The following is a 21,698-nucleotide window of genomic DNA, read 5'->3' as shown; positions in this document are numbered from 1 at the left end:
TGTGGTCTTTCTGGCTTCTTTACACAGAGATACTCTTACCCCAGGCCTGGTGACACAAACATATTAGACGAATCACTAGAAAGGAAGAAATTAAGATCACTGCATTCTACCCTTATAAAAAGTTTTACTTCGCTTCTAAAGAAATAAATAATACAGAAAGTAAGCTGTCACAGTGTCCCACAATAGCCCGTGTTGGCCTGGGTGGCGCTCCTGGGTGAATGGAACACATAAAGGGTTAGGGGAAGTCAGGTCACAGGGCCTTAAAGGGAATATTGGAAACCCCGCCCCTAAGTCTCTCCTTGTTTCCGCTGCCACTAGGTGAACCCTCCTCCGCCATCCACCTCTCCGTGGTGGCACTAGGATTGTGCCACCACCTGCCCAAAGCAGCAGTTTTCTCCTTATGAAAAATAATGAAAAGTGAATAACTCTCTTTAAAACAATAAGTATGCAAAAGAACAGTCGTTAACTGTGTATTTTTTTAAAGTATGTGTTTGGGTTGTGCAAATACTAATAGACTCATTTACATATCAAAGACAAGTCGTAATTTTGATTAAGACTACAACAGCTACACAGGCCCTGAAGCAAGACTGTCCGGGCTGAAATCCTTGTCTCCGACGTTACCGTAAATGTAGGCAGCTTCCCTTCTGGGTTTCATATGTGTGTGTGTGTGTGTGTGTGTGTGTGTTATTATGCGCTCCTCGGTGTAGCTGTAATGGGTGCAACCGTGCGAACCCTTCGCTCCTCGGTGTAGCTGTAATGGGTGCAACCGTGCGCCAAGTCGTTATGGAATTTACCCAGCACTTAAACCAAGCTCAAACTGGGCTTAGCCCATATTGATAAGACTTCAGCACAGCAAAACGGTGACTTTCGGGAATCGTGAAGGCCTTCCCTTAGAACCTAAAATTACTACAGGACTTCAAAGGAGGTGGACGGCTCCACCGTGTAGGAAGGAGTCCGCGTCTGCGACGTGCAAAGGAAACTCTTCCTTCATGTTGTTTGATACTGAAGGTGCCGCACTCCAGCCGTGCCCCTGCATGTTCAGAATGGCTGCAGCCGCCTCCTGATCGCCCAGGCCAGGACCACAGAGCTATCTAGGACCAGTAAGGGCGCACGGATGCACGGCGACTCCGGCCCCACCGACCGCGCCGTCGCCCCTGCCGGTTCCCACGTCCCCTCCACGCCCGCTCCCGGCCCGGCGCGGCCGGAGCGCACGCGCAGCCGCACTTCCGGAGGGGGGGGGGCGCCTCTGCTCCCGCCCCACAATGCCGCGCGGCGCCGTCCTGTCGCAAAGGCCGCATCCGGGCGGCGAATGAGCGCGTCGCTTTCCGTGCGCTGCGGCGGCGGCCGGGTCTTCCTGCTCCCGCCGCGCTGCCGGACGCCCCGACGGTCGCCATCCGCGCCGCAGTCGGCTCGGCGCCCCCGCCTCCTCCGCGATGCCCCCCAAGAAACAGGCTCAGGCCGGGGGCAGCAAGAAGGCGGAGCAGAAGAAGAAGGAGAAGATCATCGAGGTGCGTACCCTTCCCCCTCTCTCCCCGCGCGGGGCCGGGGCTCGCCCCGCTGCCGAGCGCCGCTCCCGGGGCCACGTGTCGGCGTCCAGCCCGGTGGGCCACGGCCACGGCCCCTGGGGCGCTCGCCGGACCTGAGCGCTAGGGCGAGCCCGCCCGGTCCCCGCCCGCGCCCCTCGGCCGCCCGCTGACCCCGGCCCGGCCTCCCTCGCTCCCGGGTTGCAGCCGTTCCCTGGGCTGTGCCTGAAGGGGCAGGGCTGAGCGTCCTTCTGGACGGCCCCTTCCCACAGGCCTCATGCCGCTGGCGTTTGTATTTCCTTTATCACACACAGAGTCGTGTGTGCTGTTCGTTTTCAAGCGCCAACAGAATTGACTTTTTTTTTCTTCCCTTTTGATCCATCTGGAAACTTTAGGGTCAAGCACAGGGTAACCCAGCAGCCTTGTACAGAGTATTTAATTCCGATTCCGAGTTACCTGTGTAGGCTGTGTCACTGCCTGTGTTGATGACGGTGCTCCCAGTTTATCTACACACACACACAGCGACTTTGAGTGCATTAAACGTGTAGGCCTTCAGTGAGCGAGGCAAGGGATTGATGTTTTTAAATGTTCCTCGGGTTTACAGCGATTGCATACGTGAGTTTCCTTAAGATGGTTAGCCATGTCTGACATTCGGAAAAGGACGTGCACCTCTTTGTGAGATCTTCCCTACTAATCCTCCTCGTCCTTAAAAATCAATGGTACCTCATAGGTTCGGGGTGTAGTTGGGAAAAGCAGTGACCGTTTTACAGCATAACAGATCTGAATAAAAGGTAGCCCTGTATGGGTTCGTTCTTACTAAAATACCAGAATGAGTGTTTTAGAATGCGATGTTTGCTTATTTTTGTTTTTCAACATTTGATTGTTACAGCTGTGGAAGGTAGCAGTGAGACTCCCCAGTGTTCCCTTCTCCAAGTCCAATTGTATGTACAATTGTCATTGCATGTAGTTAAAGTTAGTTGTCTTAAATAAAATTGTGTGAAGACAATAACGATCCTGGCTGTCGTAACTCTGTTGTAGAACTGTCATCACCAAAACATTTGAAAACAATAATTGCTGACTAGTGGTGGGGCCTTGAATCACTCGGGAGACAATGGCAGTGGCAGGCAGATCTCTGTGAGTTCAAGGCCAGCCTGGTCCACAGAGGAGTTCTAAGACATCTGGGGCTACACAGAGAAACCCTGTCTCAGAAAAAAAAAAAAAAAAAAAAAAAAAAAAAAAAAAGAAGAAGAAGGAAAGAAAGAAAAGAAAAGAAAAAGAAAGTTGGAAAGGAAAGCAAAATATTGTCATCTTCACAGGATTTGGGACCCAAAAATCCAGTGGCAGTTCAGGGCTGTGCCAACAAAAGGCATTCCAAGATAGCATTCTGCAGCTGAACCAACAAAATAGAGACCACAAGACAGTAAAAGTTAGATACACTTCAGAGAATATAGAGCTTTAACCACTTTTAATTAATAAGACTAAGCTATTTCTTTAAAGTGGTGATGCCAGTCTCTGAGTGGGAAGACAGCCCGGTCCTCGGAGTGAGTTCCAGAACAGCCAGGGCTATACAGAGAAACACTGTTTGAAAAACAAAAAGCAAAAAAGTCAAAGTTATTTATAGTATTCTATTTCCCCTAAAATTCATTCATCTCCTAACAGGATTGTTGCTTTTCTGGGTGTTGTGAAAAACCTCCACCGTTTACCTGATTGAAAGTGTGCTACTAGAGAAAGGGAATGGAGCCTGGTCTGACCTGTTTGGATTTCTCTAAGACCCTAGCGTGTCTTGATGACGTCGGTGGTAGTCCAGCTTATATTTTGGCTCCTTAGTCAAATTTCATGTAAAACAGCCCTCTATTGATTTTTGTAAGAAAATTGTCTGCTTTTTCCCCTCTTCCTCCTTTAAACTGTCCGGGGATCACAGGGTCACTTGTGTGAGTATGTGTCGTCTTGAAATGACTGCATCACACAGTAGTTCAAGCTTATTCTCCGTTTACATGTGGTCACCAGACAGTATATAACATCTATTTTCTTAGAGCCAAAATAATACTTTGAGATCAACTTTGAGCAACAAACTGCCTGATCATAGACCAGGCAGAGCCAGAATCCTGGCTACGGCACAAGGGTTTCAAGTTAGAGGACAGCAGTGGCTATAATATAAAACCCTGTTTTAAAGAATAAAAGGGGGCTGGAGAGGTGGCTCAGCGATTAAGAGCTCTGGCCGCTCTTCCAGAGGACCCAGGTTCAGTTCCCAGCACCCACATGGTAGCTCACAACTGTCTGAAACTCCAGTTGCAAAGGATCTGGTTGGTTTAAGGCAAACGGATAAGAAATGTATGTTCCCCTGCGGATGTGAAGCACTGTAGAATAGTTACCATGGAGACCTCTGCAGACGGGACCTAGGTTTGAAAGGAGGATGTAGAAGCTGTTGATTGCTGGCAGCTAAATTCATCAGTTGCAAAGTGTCCATTTATAAATAGACAACAAAATCCATTAGGTTGTATATTTGGAGACAAAATCACCAAGTTAGTACAATGTCAGCCTCTGTCTACCCTAGGTTCTCAGATAATAGATCCCAGAACCACTTACTTACCTTGGAACACTCAACGTTGACTCTCCTGCTTTCTTTAAGGAGCAGGACTGCTTAAGGCTCAGAAGAGGAAAGGTCAGATCTGAAGTGAGGAGTGTGGAGGCTCGGAAGCCGTCCTCTCCTCACTGCCTCTTTTCTCACTCCTTTACATTCTGCTTCTCCATTCACCCACGGAAACATACCCATCTTTCCTTGTAACTGATGTTTGAAACCGTAAATATGCGGTGTTTTTCTAGCTTTATGGGAGTCACTGAAACCTTTTCCTACCTAATACTTTCCTGCTTCCAAATCCATTTCAACTCTGGGTAAGAGTTTGTCCAGAGCCCAAGGAAAGGCTTTATTGACATAGTTTGGGTCGTAAACCACCCTACTTTTAAGGTGTACCAGTATTATTCAAAATGTACTCTTTAGAAGGCTTTTTGTAACGGGCTGTCACTCAGGTAGAGTTTCTGCCTAGCTCACATGAAGCCCTGGATTACTCTTATCGCCACACATTGGGCATTGTGGTGTGTTTCTGTAATTCTAGCACTCTGGAGATAGAAGCAAGTAGATGGAAAGTTCAAGGTCATCCTCAGCTACAAACCCAGTCTTATGCCAGCCTAGGCTGTGTGTGCGCGCGTGCGTGCGTGCGTGCGTGTGTGTGTGTGTGTGTGTGTGTGTGTGTGTAGGGGGTGCTTTTGGTAAACCATCTTATCTCTGACATAACCAGGACTCCGAAAAACATAGGTTTTGGTGGTGAGAAGAGCAAGAACTTAGATCAGATACTTTTTAATTTAAATATGTCATTTAATAGTTGACAAGTACTGAGCTAGACAGTTTCCTCAGTATTTTGAAGAAGGGAAAAAACCTTGTATTTAAGTGATACATAGCGCCTTTATTTGTTTCAGATAAGTGTTAGTACTCATTATACAGTTGAGATAACAGGCACAAAGGTTAAATAACTTGCCCAAGGTATACTGAACTGGCCAGCAGGAAGCCAGGATTTAAACCCAGAAGGTCAGGCCCCCCAAGTCCTTGCTGTCGGGTACTTTCTGTAGTGCCTCAGTGTTAGCAAATCTTTAATTCATACTTAAGGTTAGACTCACTTTTCCTATGACACAGTTACCAGCCCAATTTGGCTCTAGGTCATATTCTTAAACAGCTTGGGGACATGTCAAAGCTTCTGTGGCTGTAGGAAGACATATCTTAGGACTGTGAAGAAGATTCAGGAGAGTGTGTGTGTGTGAGTGTGTTTCTGTCTGTATTCAGGAAGATGCTAAGTAAATGTGTGCCCTTTATATATAGAAAACAATTTTCTTCTCCAGAAATAAATTTATTCATTAAACTGGTTAATTAAGTACTAAAGCAGTGTAGTTAAACCTGGAACTTGCTGGGGTTTGTCTGTCTGTTTGTATTTTGTTGTTGTGTTCCTTTTCAGGTCTGGAATTACATACTTCTCCAGGAACTGCTACTGGAAGTCTGTTCTCAAGCTGCCTGTGTTTTTTTTTTTTTGGGGGGGGGGGGGGATATTTTGTTTTGTTTTGTTTTCTTGGTTAAATATTTCTATGTCAGTATATGGTTTACTATCCAATTTTATTTATTCATGGTTTATTGCTTCTCTGTACTTGCATGCTGGACAGAGCATTTATAGATCTTGTTGGTCCTATATTCTCCTTTCACTCAGGATAGCTCGTTACTGTACAAAGAAGGCAGGGTGTTTCATACTTGGTTCATACCTAAAATAATGCCCCATCTGTCACATGACCCTTGACCATCATACCCTGGAATTGGCTAGAATATTAAGCTTTTTACAAAAACAGAGGATGCCATTTATTAAAAGCTTGATAAAAAGCAATTTCAGCTTATGTGTTTCCTTTTTCATATACATAAGCTATGGAGTATGTGTGTAGAGTTTTGTAATACTGTGCTGGGATACTAAAACACAAGCAGACATTTAGGTAAGTAAAAGTAAAGCAAAGTTTAAGTACATGGTAATGAATAAAGCAGTGTTTACCAGTGAGAAGTAACCTTTTAGAATCAAAACACCTTTGAGCTTTTCCTGTTAAAAACAATGAAAGACTGTATTGAGTTTAAGGTACTAGAAAGATTGTGTTATGTTACATGGTTTTAGATAGTTCATTCAATAGTGTTTGTTATTTCAGACTTAAAGCTTTTCAGAGAATTCAGAATTTTTTTTTTTTTTTTGGCATTCTGTGAAACCACTCATAAGCAAGAGAATGAGAAAGAAAAACTACAAATTCTGTTTTGAGGTTGGAGCCATCTATAATGTTGAGCATCCACGTGTGAAGGTTGGCAGCTCACAGATGGGTTGGTTACTGATCTAGAACATAGGCAGGACTGAGCGCTCTCTGCTGTGAAGAAGGGTTCTGGAAGACCCCGCTCTAGGAGACCCTGCATAGGAAAGTGAGAGGCTGAAAGCCAGACTAAGGATGTAGCTACCAGGTGATGCCTCTCGTGACTCAGTAGGGGGCTAACAACAAACAGGATGGGTAGCGGTCTTCTACAAACACTGCACAGGCACAGAGCCTTTGGGGAAAGTGGTTAAAATGTAAGGCTGAAGCCAGGTGTGGGAGTGTGTGGTAGAAGGTGAGGCAAGATTAGTCAAGGCTATCCTGGGCTACATAGTAAGTCCTGTCTTCCCCACCTCCCAAAAGAACAAAGGAAATGGTCCTGAGAATGATATGTGCAATAAACTAGAAGATAACTCTCTCCCACCTGTTCCCCTTCTCTTCCCTTTAGTCAGGCTTGTCTCTCCTAGCCAGATTCTTGCAGGAAAATGGCATTACCTAAATGAAATAGAGTTCAGATGGTAGTGCCAGCCAGCCCTGTTAGTGCCAATCTCACTGTTTTAGTTTCTTTGGGCTGCTGTAACAGATTACCCAAAACTGTTCCGGATAAAGAAGTCTGAAATCCATGATCAGCATGTTCATGACCCCTTTCTGAAGGCAACGGGAGGGGGGAGATTCTCCATGGCTTCTTCCTAGTGTCTGATGTCATCCAGCAATTTTTGGCTTTCCTTAGCCTGTGCTTGTGTTAATCTCTGCTGTCTTCACATCGCCTTCTCTCAGTGTAACCTCATTGGGAGATTGTATCCACAAAGACTTGTTTCCACATAAAGTCACATTTAAAGTGTGGTAGATAGACGTTTTCAAGGGGTACCACTCATCTCATTACAGCCCCAAACCATGTGCACACATCCTTACACATCTGAAGACCCACCCTGGCCCTGGTGGAGCACCTTTAATCATAGCATTCTAGAGGCAGAGGCAGGCAGAGCTCTGTGAGTTCAAGGTTAGCCTGGTCTACAGAGCAAGTTTCAGAACACAGAGACAGGCTGTCTCCAGAAAACAAAAGACAAACAAACATCTGAAATCCTTTCTAAAGGCTTTTGTTCAGCATACTGATTAAATATGAGGTAGAGAGCTAAGGATTACCATAAGTGCTGATCACAAAATGAGAACCTCTGTAATGGGCGTCCAATGAACTAATAAATTACCAAACTTAACTAAAATGCTGCTTTCCAGTTAATGTGTCCTTTCTTGTTCAGTAGTCCCCAGTGTAAGTTCATCGGTACTTCATTCGGCATAAGCTTACAAACGTGCATCCTGAGATCACTTGAGTTTTGAAAGTGCTGTGTACATCCCCTCTGCTAAAGGGGATGCTAAGATATCTTGTGATTTATATGCTCATTGTCCTGGATTCTACCAGCACTGTGAAAGAAGCTAAGAATACTCTCTTCATAGCACTTCCCTCAGCTTGTTTGTGGGGCGACTTTTTCCAGTATAACTCCCCCGCAGGTCCAAAGACCTGATGATCTGAAACATCAGCCAAATGGTGGCAGTGACAGTTGTCGGTTGGTATTAAATTGCAATGTCCTATTTGATGTTTCGAGTGACACACATTCATATTCATTGGGCTGGCTACTTGTTAGGTCAGCAGGACACAGGCCACAGTTATTAGGGAAGACCTCAGTGAGGAAGTGCTCTCCCAAGATTGACCTTATTTTCTTGATTTGATGATCACTGTGGGCAGTGTCATCCCCTAAGCTGGTGATCCTGGTGTTCTAAGAAAGCCAGTTGTACAAGCTGTGTGTGTGTGGAGCAGCCCAGCAGGTAGCAGTCCTCCATGGCCTGGGCATCAGTCCCCTCCACGCCACCCCCACCCCAATCGCTTTTGTCATAGTGATGTCTTGCCTTTGTCTGGTGCTATAATATTTTATGTATTTTTGTGACATAAAGAATCTATTTCCTGGGGCTAGCCTATGAAGAGCACTGGATGCGCTTCCACATGACCCGGGGTCATTTCCCAACACCCTGTTCTGGTCTCCACGGGCACTGTACACTGTGCACACAGACTCGCATGCAGGCAAAACAAATATGTACTAAAATAAAAATAAATCTTATTTTTTTAAAAGACTTATTTTGCCTATCAATAAATAAGTGTGGCTAGCTCCAGGACAGGCTCTAAAGCTGCAGAGAAACCCTGCCCCGAAAAAATAAATAAATAAATAAGTGTGTACATCATTGAAAAGATAGTAATTTACCAAATTATTTCTGTTCTTTCCCATTTAGGACAAAACTTTTGGTCTAAAGAATAAGAAAGGAGCAAAGCAACAGAAGTTTATTAAGGCTGTCACTCATCAAGTGAAATTTGGTCAGCAGAATCCACGTCAGGTAAATAATTTATAAATTGCTGTATTTTTCTGATGGGTGTAATAGAATATACCGTCTATCTCAGAATTTTATTTATTTTATTTTGTGTATGTGAGTGCACATGCCATAATGCTTGTCTGTGGGTCAGAGGGCAGTTTGCAAGGAGAGTTGGTTCTCTCTCTTCACGGTGTAGATTCCAGTAGCTGAACTGAGTTCTTCAGGATTGGCCGCAAATGCCTTTGCTCACTGAGCCATTCTCTGACCCTGAGCTCTAATGAGTTTGTCTGAGCAGATTCTGTGGAGTAACAGTTCCCACTCTCGTCTCCTGTATGTACTAGATGCTAAGGTGTCTTAGTGTTTCCCCTATAGTAAGCTTTAAGTGACATTTCATTGTGTTTCTCGGGTAGAGTGGGTCTTCTCATGTACTTGTCATTTTACGCTGTGACTCCCCTGTCCTGGCCAACTACTCAGATACTGTCTGCCTTTCTCTTTTTGGTTTTTCGAGACAGGGTTTCTCTGTAGCTGTGAGTTCTGTCCTAAAACTCATTCTGTAGACCAAGCTGGCCTCGAAGTCACAGAGATCCGCCTGCCTATGCCTCCTGAGTGCTGGGATTAAAGGTGTGCACCACCACCCAGCCTTTCTTACAAATTTGTAAAATACTTTTAACATTGCAGATAATTTGTCTCATCTCTCTTTTGCTGTACTGTAATTTTATCTCAATTTCTGCTGGGTTGTTTTGCACAATTTTCTTAGTTTCTTAGATTTTGTTTTATTTATTTGTTTTCTGGTTGCTTCCTTTTTGCAATCTATACTTTGTCCTATATTATATGTATCTGTAAGATTGTCTTTAAAGTTGAATAGCTACTTGGTCCGGCGTCATATTGCCACTGAACTGGAATATAAGTACTGATACATTAGGGTCTCTTTCTGGATTGTGTCTTCTGTTCTACTATTTGTTGTCTGGGTCATTATCACGTTGATTTTTATTATAGTGAATGACCTAGACGTATATGTTAGCTATGATGTCTCCTTTTTATTCTTGCTGCTTCTGAGATATTTGTTCTTATATAAGAATGGATAACTTGTTCAAAAACTTTAGCCTCTTTTTCTTTGAATTCTTTAGACCTTTCATCCTTTAAGGTTTTACAAATATGGTCTTTATTTTTAATTTTCTTTTTAAATATCTTTTCCTTAATTCTTGGTAACAGTAGAAGAGAAATTCTCAACTATGTTTTTAACTACAGTTTTTTTTTTAATCTGAGAACATCAGCTTAATATCTGTTAGATTACTGATCTTTGCCTAGAACCCATTTCTCTCCGTGCTGTCTCCAAATCATTGTCTCTTTCCCCTCACGTCACAGCTCTATTCTAGAGCCAGACAATAGTGTTCTTTCAAGGCGCTGGCTTTACTTTGTTCAGTAAGAGTGTCTTCGGGCTGAAATAGCTAAACTTCAAAATATGTCTGTTTTCTTTTTTAAAGAAAAGGTACATCATTGCCGTGTCTTTAGCTCTAATAAGATGATTATGTTTGTACTGAGAAGGTACAGAGTTTTGAAAACTATTGTTCCTAAGCAGTGAGATGGTTTAGATAGCCTACATTGTATTAGATCTTATCAGTAATACTCAAGGGACTTGAGCTAACACAGATTTGGGCATCTGGAAGGGGTCTAGACTCACTGCCCAGAGTTACCAAAGGATAGCTGTATGCTAAGCCTTGGAGACAGGTAGACTTGGGTTGGATCTTTTTTGTTGCATGACTTTAAGTCGTTCACATACATCAGTTTTTATATTGCAGTGGAAGGGCACTTATCCCTTGTAGGGTTCCCCTGGTTGTTAAAGAAGACTCCCGTCCAATACATTTCCTAGTCGTTTGAGTGTTGTTTCTGATTTAATACCCTAGTGATGTTACAGAATTCCTGAGCTTCTTAAGTATGTCACTGCATTCAGTGTTACATTTTAACTGGTCAGCATTGAATGTAGAGTACCTAATTACCACATATGACTTTGAAACTGAGCAGCAGTGCTGTTTGTAGACCCAGGCCTGAGGTCCTACCCTGGATTGTGTGCTGTGGAAGATGACTCTGCTCTTAGTTATTTCCAAGGCATCTCTCCCAGGGGTGCGCACCACAGCTCCCCTAAACAGCTGTCAGGGCCTGTGAGGTCCCCTTCATCATTCCATCTCCAGGGAGCTACTGTGCTGCCTGTTTACTCAGGAGCCTGAGGGGGTGTGCTAGGGATACAGCTTCTGCCGCTCATGCACACACAGGGGCTGTGAGCCTGCGGAGAGATCAGAAGACGAGTAAGTAGGGACTGACTGATTGCCACTGCCAGGCTTCATTCAGCAACTCTAAAGGGAGCCCGAGCATTTTAAATTTGAGCCTCTTAGGCCAGGTGTTTGGACTAGAAAGACAACCACATTGCTGTAACATTTGCTTGATCTCTCTTCTTGCCTCAGCCTCATAAGTACTAAGTGACCTGTGCCACTATGTCCCAGTAGTTTATGGCCTTCAGTATATTCTAGATGCTACATAGGAGATAAGCCTAGCCAGCAAAGTGTACTATGATATAAAGGATAACAGAATGATTTTGTTGTTGTTGTTTAAACACTTCTATTACGTAGTTGAAGTCAGAACTTGGAATGACCTAATTGTAGCATTGGTTTTCTTCAAGGTTTGTTTTGTTTTTCATTTTTGAACACATTTTCTTCTTACTGATTTATTTTTCTTGCTGCTGTTTCTTGAGTCTCTTTAACAGCTTAGGTTCTGTGTTATCTCAGACTAGGCCCTGTCTAGTTGCAGTGGAGTTGGTGTCCGGTGCAGCTGCCTTTAAACAGCTCCGCCCAGATGCTCTGTAAGCATTTCATGCTCCTGTGTCCAAACCTGAGCTCATCTCCACCTCCTGTCCTGAAACCTGTTCCTCCTGTATTCCCTGTCTTTTTCAGCAGCACTTACTGTGCATATGCTAATCCCAGGCTCCTCTTTATCCTCGTCCTTAGTTCTGCTTCCTAAATGCTTTTCTTCTCCTTTTTGTACTTAGACCTATTCAAATCCCTAGTGCCTTCCTGTCTACAATTGCAGGAGATTCTTTGCTTTCTTCAAGCATTGCTACTCTGTCCTCAAGAGTCTCTACCCTTTCTTTGTAAAATGGAACCTGATCTGGTTACTTTAAACTACTAAGTTATAGTCTCTCACCTACTGATAAGATCCAAACTTGTCCTTGGTGTTCTCTGGTCCTTGGTGTTTTCAGTGGCAGTTCCTTTTACGTCCTTTTCTTGTTGATAGCACTCCTCTACAAAGTTATCAGCTCAATCTAATTTTCTGAGCATATAGACATTCTTTGTTTTCAGAGTTCTGTGTATATTGTATTATAGTTGTATGTCTGTCTTCCCACAGTCTAAGCTTCCTTAAATAAGCATCTTGTATTGTGTCTTCTAATATAAGGCTGAGGTATAAATGTTTTAGATGAATGCACTAATCGTATTGGGTATGTAAAGCATGTCCTAGCACTGTGAGTGCTGTGTCTTCTGTTACCCCCACCACTAGTTTGTGGTGGTTACTGACCGTCACTGCGCCACTGCCCGGGCCGGGCTATTTTCATCTTGTCAAAATGCGCTCATATTTCTAGAGTGTAACTTGTTTTCACTGGAAAAAATATACTTCAGTTGAAAAGTATTTGCTAAATGCCAGGGTTAAGTGTTTAATATTTGCTTGTTACCATGAACTCATTAGCTTTGAATGCATTTTAATTATGTGTGGTGCCTAATTATAGTACAAAAAGGAATTTGTTACAAAGTTTATCAATTTTAATAGTTTAACCACAATATCTAATATGTAAGCCACTTAATGTAAAGAGTGCATAATATAAATGTACAGATGTCTTTGTTGTGGTAGTAACTGCTGTACAGTGCAAACAGTTGTGTAAGCGATCAGGCTGACATTTGTAACCTGGGAATGCAGGTGGCACAAAGTGAAGCTGAGAAGAAGCTGAAGAAAGATGACAAGAAGAAGGAGCTGCAGGAGCTGAACGAGCTCTTCAAGCCTGTGGTCGCCGCACAGAAGATAAGTAAAGGTAAAATTAAATGTCAGAGGACCTGGTCTCAGTTCCCAGTACCCTGGCCACCTCAGATACACACGCATGCAGGCAGTTTCTCTGCTTTTTATGTGATTTGTGCCTGACGTCGTAATATGTACTTTTAATCCCGGCGCACAGGAGGAAGAGTCAGGCAGATCTGTATGAGTTCACGGCCAGCCAAAGCTAAACATCAAGGCTTTGTCTTAAGAAAATAAAAACAACGTGATAGTTTTCTGGAGTTCTGTTCTTTGTGTTTTAATGGGGGTGGTCTTTAGAGCCAAGACAAAGCTGTGGTCTCATAAACGGTACATCGCATGCATATTTGGGGCAGTAAGTAGTCTTCCATTTGTGTTTTTCTTTGCCTCCTGTCTCACTGACTCCATAGCCAAGGAACTAGAAGAACCTCTATGTTTGGTCTTCACTTCTGCCACTTATTTTGTTTATAAAAGTAAAACAAATAGCTAAAATGTTATGTAAAGAACTTTAAAGAAATACCTAACCAAACACCTCTAAGTGATACTTTCTCTTACATTAGTAAATAGAAAATAATAAATTAGACAGAAATAATCCCAGATACAAGCTACCATCGAGCAACCTATAAGAAAGATTGGGAGATGGGGGACACAAAGAAGGAACGGCCAACACCCTGCAGTAGGAATGGGGTCCTGAAAATGGGTTACCTGCCTGTAATATAGATGTCCTTCCTGTTGCATACAGGTGCAGATCCCAAATCTGTAGTGTGCGCATTCTTCAAACAAGGGCAGTGTACTAAAGGAGATAAATGTAAGTTCTCTCATGACCTCACTTTGGAGAGAAAGTGTGAAAAACGAAGTGTTTACATTGATGCCAGAGATGAAGAACTTGAAAAAGGTAAGGTATTCCTTAGCTTTCTCCTTAGCTTTCTCTTAAGGTTGAAAAGTAAACCCCCTTTTTTGTTTTTTACTACTTATTAACATATTAATACAGTATTGACTAGTATGTTTGTAAAGAACAGTTGGGGGTTTGCGCAGAGTTTAAGTAAATGATGTTTAGAATACAGTGGTTTAAATTGGATTTGGCTGTCTTCCTTCCTGTGCTAATGTCTCGTTTATCTAAACTACTTAGGGTGCTTGGGTGGATAATTTGCAATATTGTGTATGCTGTCTTTTCTGCTTCAGAGAAAATTGTTACATTATGAATATTTCAGTGTAGTGTACTGTCTGCTTAGTAGAGCAGGAGATAAAAATTGCTTGTTATGTCTTTTTATTCAGATACTATGGATAATTGGGATGAGAAAAAGCTGGAAGAAGTAGTAAACAAGAAGCATGGTGAGGCGGAAAAGAAAAAACCAAAAACTCAAATAGTATGTCCTTTTCTTGAATTGAGTTGCTGTGGCATTTATTATTAGGGAGAATTTTATGGCAAGGTATTGATGTTTTCTACTGGATTGTTGAGTATTAGAAAATTACATTTCATCAACATAAGCTTATTTTTGGAATTTACAAATTTAATTAAATTGATTTAATAAAATTGGTCTAAAAGCTGAATAACTTACAAAGTTTCCTAAATGCAATTTTCTGGAGTGATTTTGCTTCCTTAACTATGGGTTAGCATAGTTGGACATGGTAGCATATACCTGCAGTCCCAGGAAGTAGATTGCACATTCCATGTGCAACCAGGCTACAAAAACTGTCTCAAAAGCACAGGAGTCATGCAGTACATGCTTACTAAGAGTCGTCTGTCTTGTGAGTAGTGGAAGAAGTAGGCTTGTTAAGCCAACCCTTGTAATTAACTGGTTGATTTCAATTACTAGGTCAAAAGTACTTTTGCATGTGAATTCCAAATAAGGTAGTAACTCTAGTTCTGGGAAGTCTGCCTTTAAAAATTCAGGTACCTCGTCAGCTTGTCTACTCACATGCATACGTGTATCCTGGGCACATGCCCAGTAAGATTCTGCCCTGCTAGAAGACGCAGATGGATTTGTTTCAGATGGATACTAGTGATTTTATTTGTGGAGGTTGTTGCCTGGTGCCTTGTGCCCTCTGCGATCGAGGGTCACTGTTGTGTTCCTTTGAACCTTTACCTTATGACTCACGCACAGAGCTGCCTGATAATTAGGTAATCCCAACGGGTTTGTGTCGATACTGCATAGCATTTGGTTTGGGTTTTTCTTTATTGTGCCTTGCAGTGCTAGGAGTTAGACCTGGGGCTGGATTTGGGGGCTGATTTAAAAATCAGGCTTTTATATTACAAAAGCTAACTGGAAAAACATCAGAGTAGAGGCTCTATATTTTGCCGTTTGTACTACATGGTTTGGTTTTAATCGACGTGTAGCCGTAGTGTTTGCGTGTGGTACGTGCACATTGACTACAAGTGCCTGTAGGAGCCAGAGGCCGTGTTAGGTCCTCTGGAGCCAGACTTATAGGCAGTTTTAAGCCTCCTGACATTAACTACTGAGCATCTCTCTAGCTCCTGGCTTGTTTGGGGGGACAGGGTCTCCCACTGCAGCCGAGGCTGGCCTTGAACTCTTAAACAGTTCTTGCTTTGGTTTCCTGAGGGCTGGAATTACAAAGGAATGAACCACCAGGCCTGACTTTGTATTAGATACATTTTCAAATATTTTTATGTAGAAGTGTGCTTTGTACATAAGTTAGCCTTAGGATATAAGTATTGTTACTTGTTCCATATACTTAAGCAAGTCAAAGTGAGATAGATTTACACTGTACCACCACTTCTGAATAATACTGTCTCTCTAGGTGTGCAGACATTTCCTTGAAGCTATTGAAAATAACAAGTATGGCTGGTTTTGGGTGTGTCCTGGAGGTGGCGACAATTGCATGTATCGTCATGCACTTCCTCCTGGATTTGTGCTGAAGAAAGACAAAAAGAAAGAAGAGAAAGAAGATGAGATTTCGTTAGAAGATCTAATTGAAAGAGAGGTAACAAGTATCTTTTCTCTTAAAAGCTACATTTAATTATTTTTGTAAATTCTAATATTTACCACTTGGGGGCAATAGCATGTTAAGAAAGGAAAAAGAATATCATGCCCTTTCCCTAAAGTTTCTGTGCTTAAATTACACTTGAGTGTCTTAAATGTAAATTTTATTGTTTACATTAGCCAGACATACTTTAATTTTAGGAATGTGTAGGGTGCTTTGTTTTTTAAATATGAGTCACTGCTGTTTTCATACCATAGGGTTATGCCTCATATTGATGCAGCTTAGGGTCTCTGCTTGGTGCTCTGTTTTCTTTTTTAGCATACTTATGTCTGTGTGGAAGGAAACCATCCCTCTGGGTTCTGGGTATGTTTGTCTGTCCAGTTAGAGGAGAGGTAGTGTGTATAAGAGCATCTCGGTTGTTCTAGCTCAGCGGTGTGTGAGTTGGAGGGCATTGAGATTATTTGGAACACTAGACTTAGCATTGTTTCTTCAGTGTGCATGTAAGTGACTAATACTAAGATTGTATGCACCCTCTTCTTTGTGGAGATCAGCGTGGTGGTGTATAGAGCTTTCAACACTGAATGTATAGCAGATAATTTTTTCTACCCATTTATTGTTACCCTGAGAAGTGCAGGTTTTGTCTTTTGATTTTATCTTTCAACTGAAATAACACAAATGAAGCTTGAATTTATTATGTTTCTAAAATCTATTTCAGCAAACTTTTCTGCTCAAGTTTACGTCAAAGTGTTAAGCTTTTGTGTGTGTATCTCTGGGTACTTCTTTTTTTTTTTTTTTTTTTTTTTTTTTTTTTTTTTTTCCGAGACAGGGTTTCCCTGTAGTTTCTAGAGCCTGTCCTGGAACTAGCTCTTGTAGACCAGGCTGGCCTCGAACTCAGAGATCCGCCTGCCTCTGCCTCCCGAGTGCTGGGATTAAAGGCGTGCGGCACCACCGCCCGGCTCTGGGTACTTGTTTAGCCTATTACCATGCAAAAAGTAACATCGCTTAGTCTATTTTATGTTTTAGAGCTTTCATAGGGAAAGAATTGCCTACCTTGAAAGAAAATGCTGTTAAACAACTACAAGTGACTGAAATCTCTTTGCTTTGCAGCGTTCTGCCTTAGGTCCAAATGTTACCAAAATCACTCTAGAATCTTTCCTTGCATGGAAGAAAAGGAAAAGACAAGAAAAGATTGATAAACTTGAACAAGATATGGAGAGACGGAAAGCTGATTTCAAAGCAGGGAAAGCACTCGTGGTATGTCCCAGACTCAGACCAATGGTCCTTCATTCTTCTGTCTCATAGTTGTTAAAACACAAGGTTCTGTCTTAAATCTGTGTAGTATGTCTAATATTAATGGTAGCATTTCCCCTGAGATGATACATTTGTGTGCCTTTGTAGATCAGTGGTCGTGAGGTGTTTGAATTTCGTCCTGAGCTGGTTAATGATGATGACGAGGAAGCAGATGATACCCGCTATGTCCAGGGAGCAGGTGGTGATGAGGTAAGACCAAGCTTTGACCTCGCATGTTGATCTTATGGAGACGTGGTCGAGAAAAGAGAAGCATGGTTAAGGGCGCCAGTCTCAGACCCTGGAGTTCAGGTCCTATGTCCATCCACAAGAAACTTTCTCTAGACCTCCACTCTTAACCTCAGTACAGGTAAGTAATTCCTAACCCAGGCTGCTTCTGAGAACGGGTGAGTTCATCGGTGTCTATTTTTAGGGTTGCTTTCTTTATAGAACTTAGTACATGCTGAATGGTGGTGACGCACACTTTTGACCTCGGCACTTAGAACGCAGAGGCAGGCAGATCTCTGGAGTTCCAGGACAGCCAGGGCTACACAGAGAAACCCTGCCTTGAAAAAAACAAAATAAAAAAGAACTTAGTACAATGCTTGGTGCATACAGTTAAGTGCTATTTACAATAGATTTTTTAAAAAGCTATTTCTGTCTTTTTAAAATAATTTTTTGTTTATAATTTGTTCTGCCCAAATAGGGGTGAGGGCGGTAGACAAAGTAAAGAGCAGCAGCTCTGCCAGTGTCGCGTTGTTGCTGTGGAATCCAGGTTAGAAGAACGTCATACTCAAACTGTGATTCCAAAGAAGAAAACAAGAAACAGTGACTGCTTTTTTATTTCTTCTAAAGTTTAAGGGGGAAGAAATTGAGTTTTCAAGCAGTGCATTAATAATAATTTGTTTCCTGAAGACAATGTGTCAAGAGTGAAAGTGAGCTGAGGAACTTAGTTGTGGTGACTTTGCCTCCTCTGTGTTAAAGGTTGACGACGCTGTGGGTGTGAATGACATAGACGTGAGCCTGTACATCCCGAGGGATGTGGAAGAGACGGGCATCACTGTAGCCAGTCTGGAAAGATTCAGCACATACGCTTCAGACAGAGATGGTGAGTATGGCCTTTTCCAGAGGTCAGAGAAACCAGGAAACCGGCCTGGGCAAATTCAGATGTGTGCAGGCTCTAAACTGGAAATGGGAACATTCGGCTAAATAAAAAATGTAGGGGGAGCTGTAGAAAAGAATGGCTTAGTGGGTATTGAAACCATGGGATGAACTCCTTAAAAGAAGATCAAAAACGAATTGGGAGCTGTAGCTTTTTAATGTTATTCTCCAAATTTCTGTGTAACTATTTGCAGACTAAAGCCGGCTGAAAGTAATATGCACTAGTGTCAGGATGAATGAGCTCAGCTAGTCAGGATGTGGAGAGTGACAGTCTAGAACATACTGTCCACACCAGTGTGACGGGACAGGCAGAAACAGAAGTGCTTACTAAGTCACAGAACTTGAGTGAAGAAATAAGAGACTTGTGTTTGGAGGGAAACCAGAATTTACAGGTATTTTATTAGTTGCAGTTAGGCAAAGGGATACTGGAATAAGGTAGCTGTTTTACCAAGGCGGTGTGGGAATAGGGGAAGAGGACAGATGAGTACAGACCATGTGTCAGAAGCAGTGTGGTTACAGGGAGGGGCTTTTAGGATGTGAGAAATGGAACATACATGTGTGTCGAGCAGAAAGGCCCTAGTGGAGGAGGGAAAAGAAGCAAACCCTGGAAGTGTGTGTAACGGTGCAGTGTGCGGATGGAGGGAGGCTTTCTGGGGGGGACCGTGTGGACGGAAAGGTTGGGGCGCGTATCTGACTGTCCCATGAGGAGGGGCTTGAAGACTAGGGATGCTGGGAGAGGGAAGCACGGGAATGTTGATTACGGCAGGGCTGGAACAGGAAAGGCTAGCACACCTGATCTTTCTTATGAAAGTTTGCAAGTGGTAACTTAAAGCAAGTGGTTTACCCTCAAGCTCTGAGATGGGTGGCGAGTGGGGTGGGGATTTGGTGACATCATCTGGAGTTCAGATCTCTATGACCTTGTGATCAGAAGTGTTTACGTGAACTACAATCTAAGCAAGGCTAGGAAACGTTGTCATTACATAAACAAGAGGCGGCGGCCTGACCTCTGGTCTCACTGCACAGCACAAGCTGCTTGAGCACTAGGACCTTCAGATGTGCTGGAGACCAGACCCATGCTCCATGCCAGGCCGTGTGCTCTGTCGGTTAAACCAGAAGCCAGGTGACTGCCCACAGGCACTTTGCTGGAGTTGTTCTGTGGCCTTTAGTCCTAACGAACTAGATGGGGATGGACTGCTTCAGAACCAAATCGCTGAGTCACGTGAGGAACACAGATGGGATTTCCTAGTGGACAGATAATTGGTACAGGTGAGCTCAGAAAAGGAAGACCTGCGGGCTGCAGGAGTCTCAGGGAAGGAAGAAAGGTCTGCACTCTTGGCTGCTGCTGTATTGCTGTCTTGTTTCTAGGCCTTACTGATTTCGATTTTGTTTTGTTTTTAGAGAACAAATTAAGTGAAGCTTCTGGAGGCCGGGCTGAAAATGGCGAAAGAAGTGACTTTGACGAGGACAGCGGAGTGGGGGGACAAGAGAATGGGTCCATCGATGCTGTTCCCGTTGATGAGAATCTGTTCACTGGGGAAGATCTGGACGAGCTAGAAGAAGAATTAAACACACTTGATCTAGAAGAATGACACCCAACAAGGCAAGGAAGAAAATTAGGTCAACTCAACATGATCAGCCGTAATCGAAATTGACTACGTTAATTGTTTTGCCACCTAGAATCAGCAGGATGTTTATTTCCCGTGATGATTCTGGAGGGATACTGTCCTCCTCAAAGGAATACTCTCCCTGCGTCTTCTCTTCTGACTTTGACTACATCTCCTAGTAAGTTCAGAGTAGTTGATGATGAATTGAAGATGGTTGTTGTCACTGTCCTCTCCCGTAGGAAGTGTAACTGCTTCTCCAGCTTTTGGTTTCACTGGGCATGTGTTATTTCCAGGAACAACAGAGTCATACTTAAAATACTTTCCGTTTGATGCAGTTTTTAATGAGTGGTTTCCTTTCCTTTGTATTTATATGTTTTAAAGACTGCCTGAAAGGTGAGCGCTGTACTGGATAAAGGAAACTGCATGTGCAGGTTCAGGATTGCACATCTGGACAGTCAGATGGGCGCTGAGATGGGACTTGTCCAACCTGACAGGGTCGGCCACAATGCCCTGTACTGAAGCTGTTTAAAGTTCTCCCCTTTTTGCCAATAAAATTGTAAATAAAAACCATCGTACATCCAAATCCAACTGGACTTTCGTTTTGTTTGTAAATTTTTCTGTGAAGTATTTAACATTCCTAGCTTGGTATTTTAATTAAATATTGATTATATTGGTTGTATGTGTCACAGAGACAAAGACTTAATGGAGTTTCTTGGTACATGGTGTGTTACCATGGAGTACTGACAGTGTGAACAGTTGTTATTTCCCATTTCCAGAAAGACTTATATGCTGTTACTTTAATTCCGGAGTTGTTGGATCACCTACCTAATTAAGCGGTTCTTACAGTTAAACAAATAATTCGTTGAAATCAACATTATATAAAGAAGAGGTAAACAAATTCACCAGAAAATTTGGAGCTGAGGGCCCTAGTTATTGATGTCCCTTGAAAATTTAGAATAATAGCACATTTGAAATGTTTATGCATATTTAGCACTAGATACCAGCAGTTCATTGCCAAGTATATGAGGTAATAACGTTAAAATATCAGGTGACTTAAGCCCTAACCTCTTTCCTGCCTCAGAGAAATTATATCTTAAGTTTCTGGGCTTCAGTTTTTCATTTACCTGTAAATTTTAATATTGGATGTGGGACCAGGATGTGTAGCTCAGTGTAGGAGCACTTTCTTAGTGTGTGCAGAAGACCCCAGTTTTAAATGGTTTCTTACAAACCTGTTCTCCAAAAATGCTTTCAAAATCTAACTTAAGAAAAAGAAAGACTGTATACATTGTTAAATGATAACCTCAAAGTTTATAAAGAAATTTGTTTTCTAGTTCTTATTTATCATAATATTTTCTAATGTAGAATATAATGAACCAAGTTTATTTCCTGTCTACTTTTTGTATAAAAATATTGTTTTATACTTTATATCTACAAAATATTTCTTCCAGTCTTTCTATGGAAAAGTTGCTTAGTGAATTTTGTTTTGTTTTGTTTTTGTTTTTCTAGACAGGGTTTTTCTGTGTATCTTTAGCTGTCTTGGAACTACTCTGTAGACCAGACTGGCCTCGAACTCACAGAAATCTTCTGCCTCCACAGTGCTGGGGTTAAAGGTGCATGCCACCACACCCAGCTTACTTCGTGAGTTACTTAATGACAAAATCGTCTAAAAAGCTTGTGTCTTTTCTGTATTGTGCAGTCACTCTACATTAATTCGGTTCATCTGGAACTTGTGTTTTTTCAGACTTCATTTTAAAGAGTTGTTATTCCAAGTTCCTCTTACATAATTCTTAGTGTTAACACGTTCTTGTATTCTAATTCAATGGGTAACTTTATTCATTTTAAGAGATCAGGAATGTAAATACAAGCTTTCTGCAAGAAAGGAAATGTTTGTTCT

At 42.4% G+C, this 21,698-nt stretch overlaps 1 protein-coding gene across 1 annotated transcript; it reads left to right on the top strand.

The window, feature by feature from the left end:
* The first annotated feature begins 1,283 nt into the window (after window positions 1-1,283).
* Window positions 1,284-20,387, top strand: Zc3h15 (zinc finger CCCH-type containing 15). The gene is made up of 10 exons (XM_038337614.2): window positions 1,284-1,508; window positions 8,682-8,783; window positions 12,720-12,831; window positions 13,552-13,704; window positions 14,085-14,176; window positions 15,570-15,752; window positions 16,860-17,006; window positions 17,151-17,252; window positions 18,024-18,147; window positions 19,599-20,387. Exons 1-10 carry the CDS (start codon window positions 1,434-1,436, stop codon window positions 19,787-19,789), a joined length of 1,281 nt encoding a protein of 426 aa, XP_038193542.1. The 5' UTR covers window positions 1,284-1,433; the 3' UTR covers window positions 19,790-20,387.
* The last annotated feature ends 1,311 nt before the right edge of the window (window positions 20,388-21,698 follow it).

The sequence above is a fragment of the Arvicola amphibius genome, chromosome 7 (assembly GCF_903992535.2).
Source record: "Arvicola amphibius chromosome 7, mArvAmp1.2, whole genome shotgun sequence".
Taxonomy (NCBI): domain Eukaryota; kingdom Metazoa; phylum Chordata; class Mammalia; order Rodentia; family Cricetidae; genus Arvicola; species Arvicola amphibius.
The sequence above is the reverse complement of the archived record's forward strand: the minus strand, read 5'-3'. Positions and strand labels throughout refer to the sequence as shown.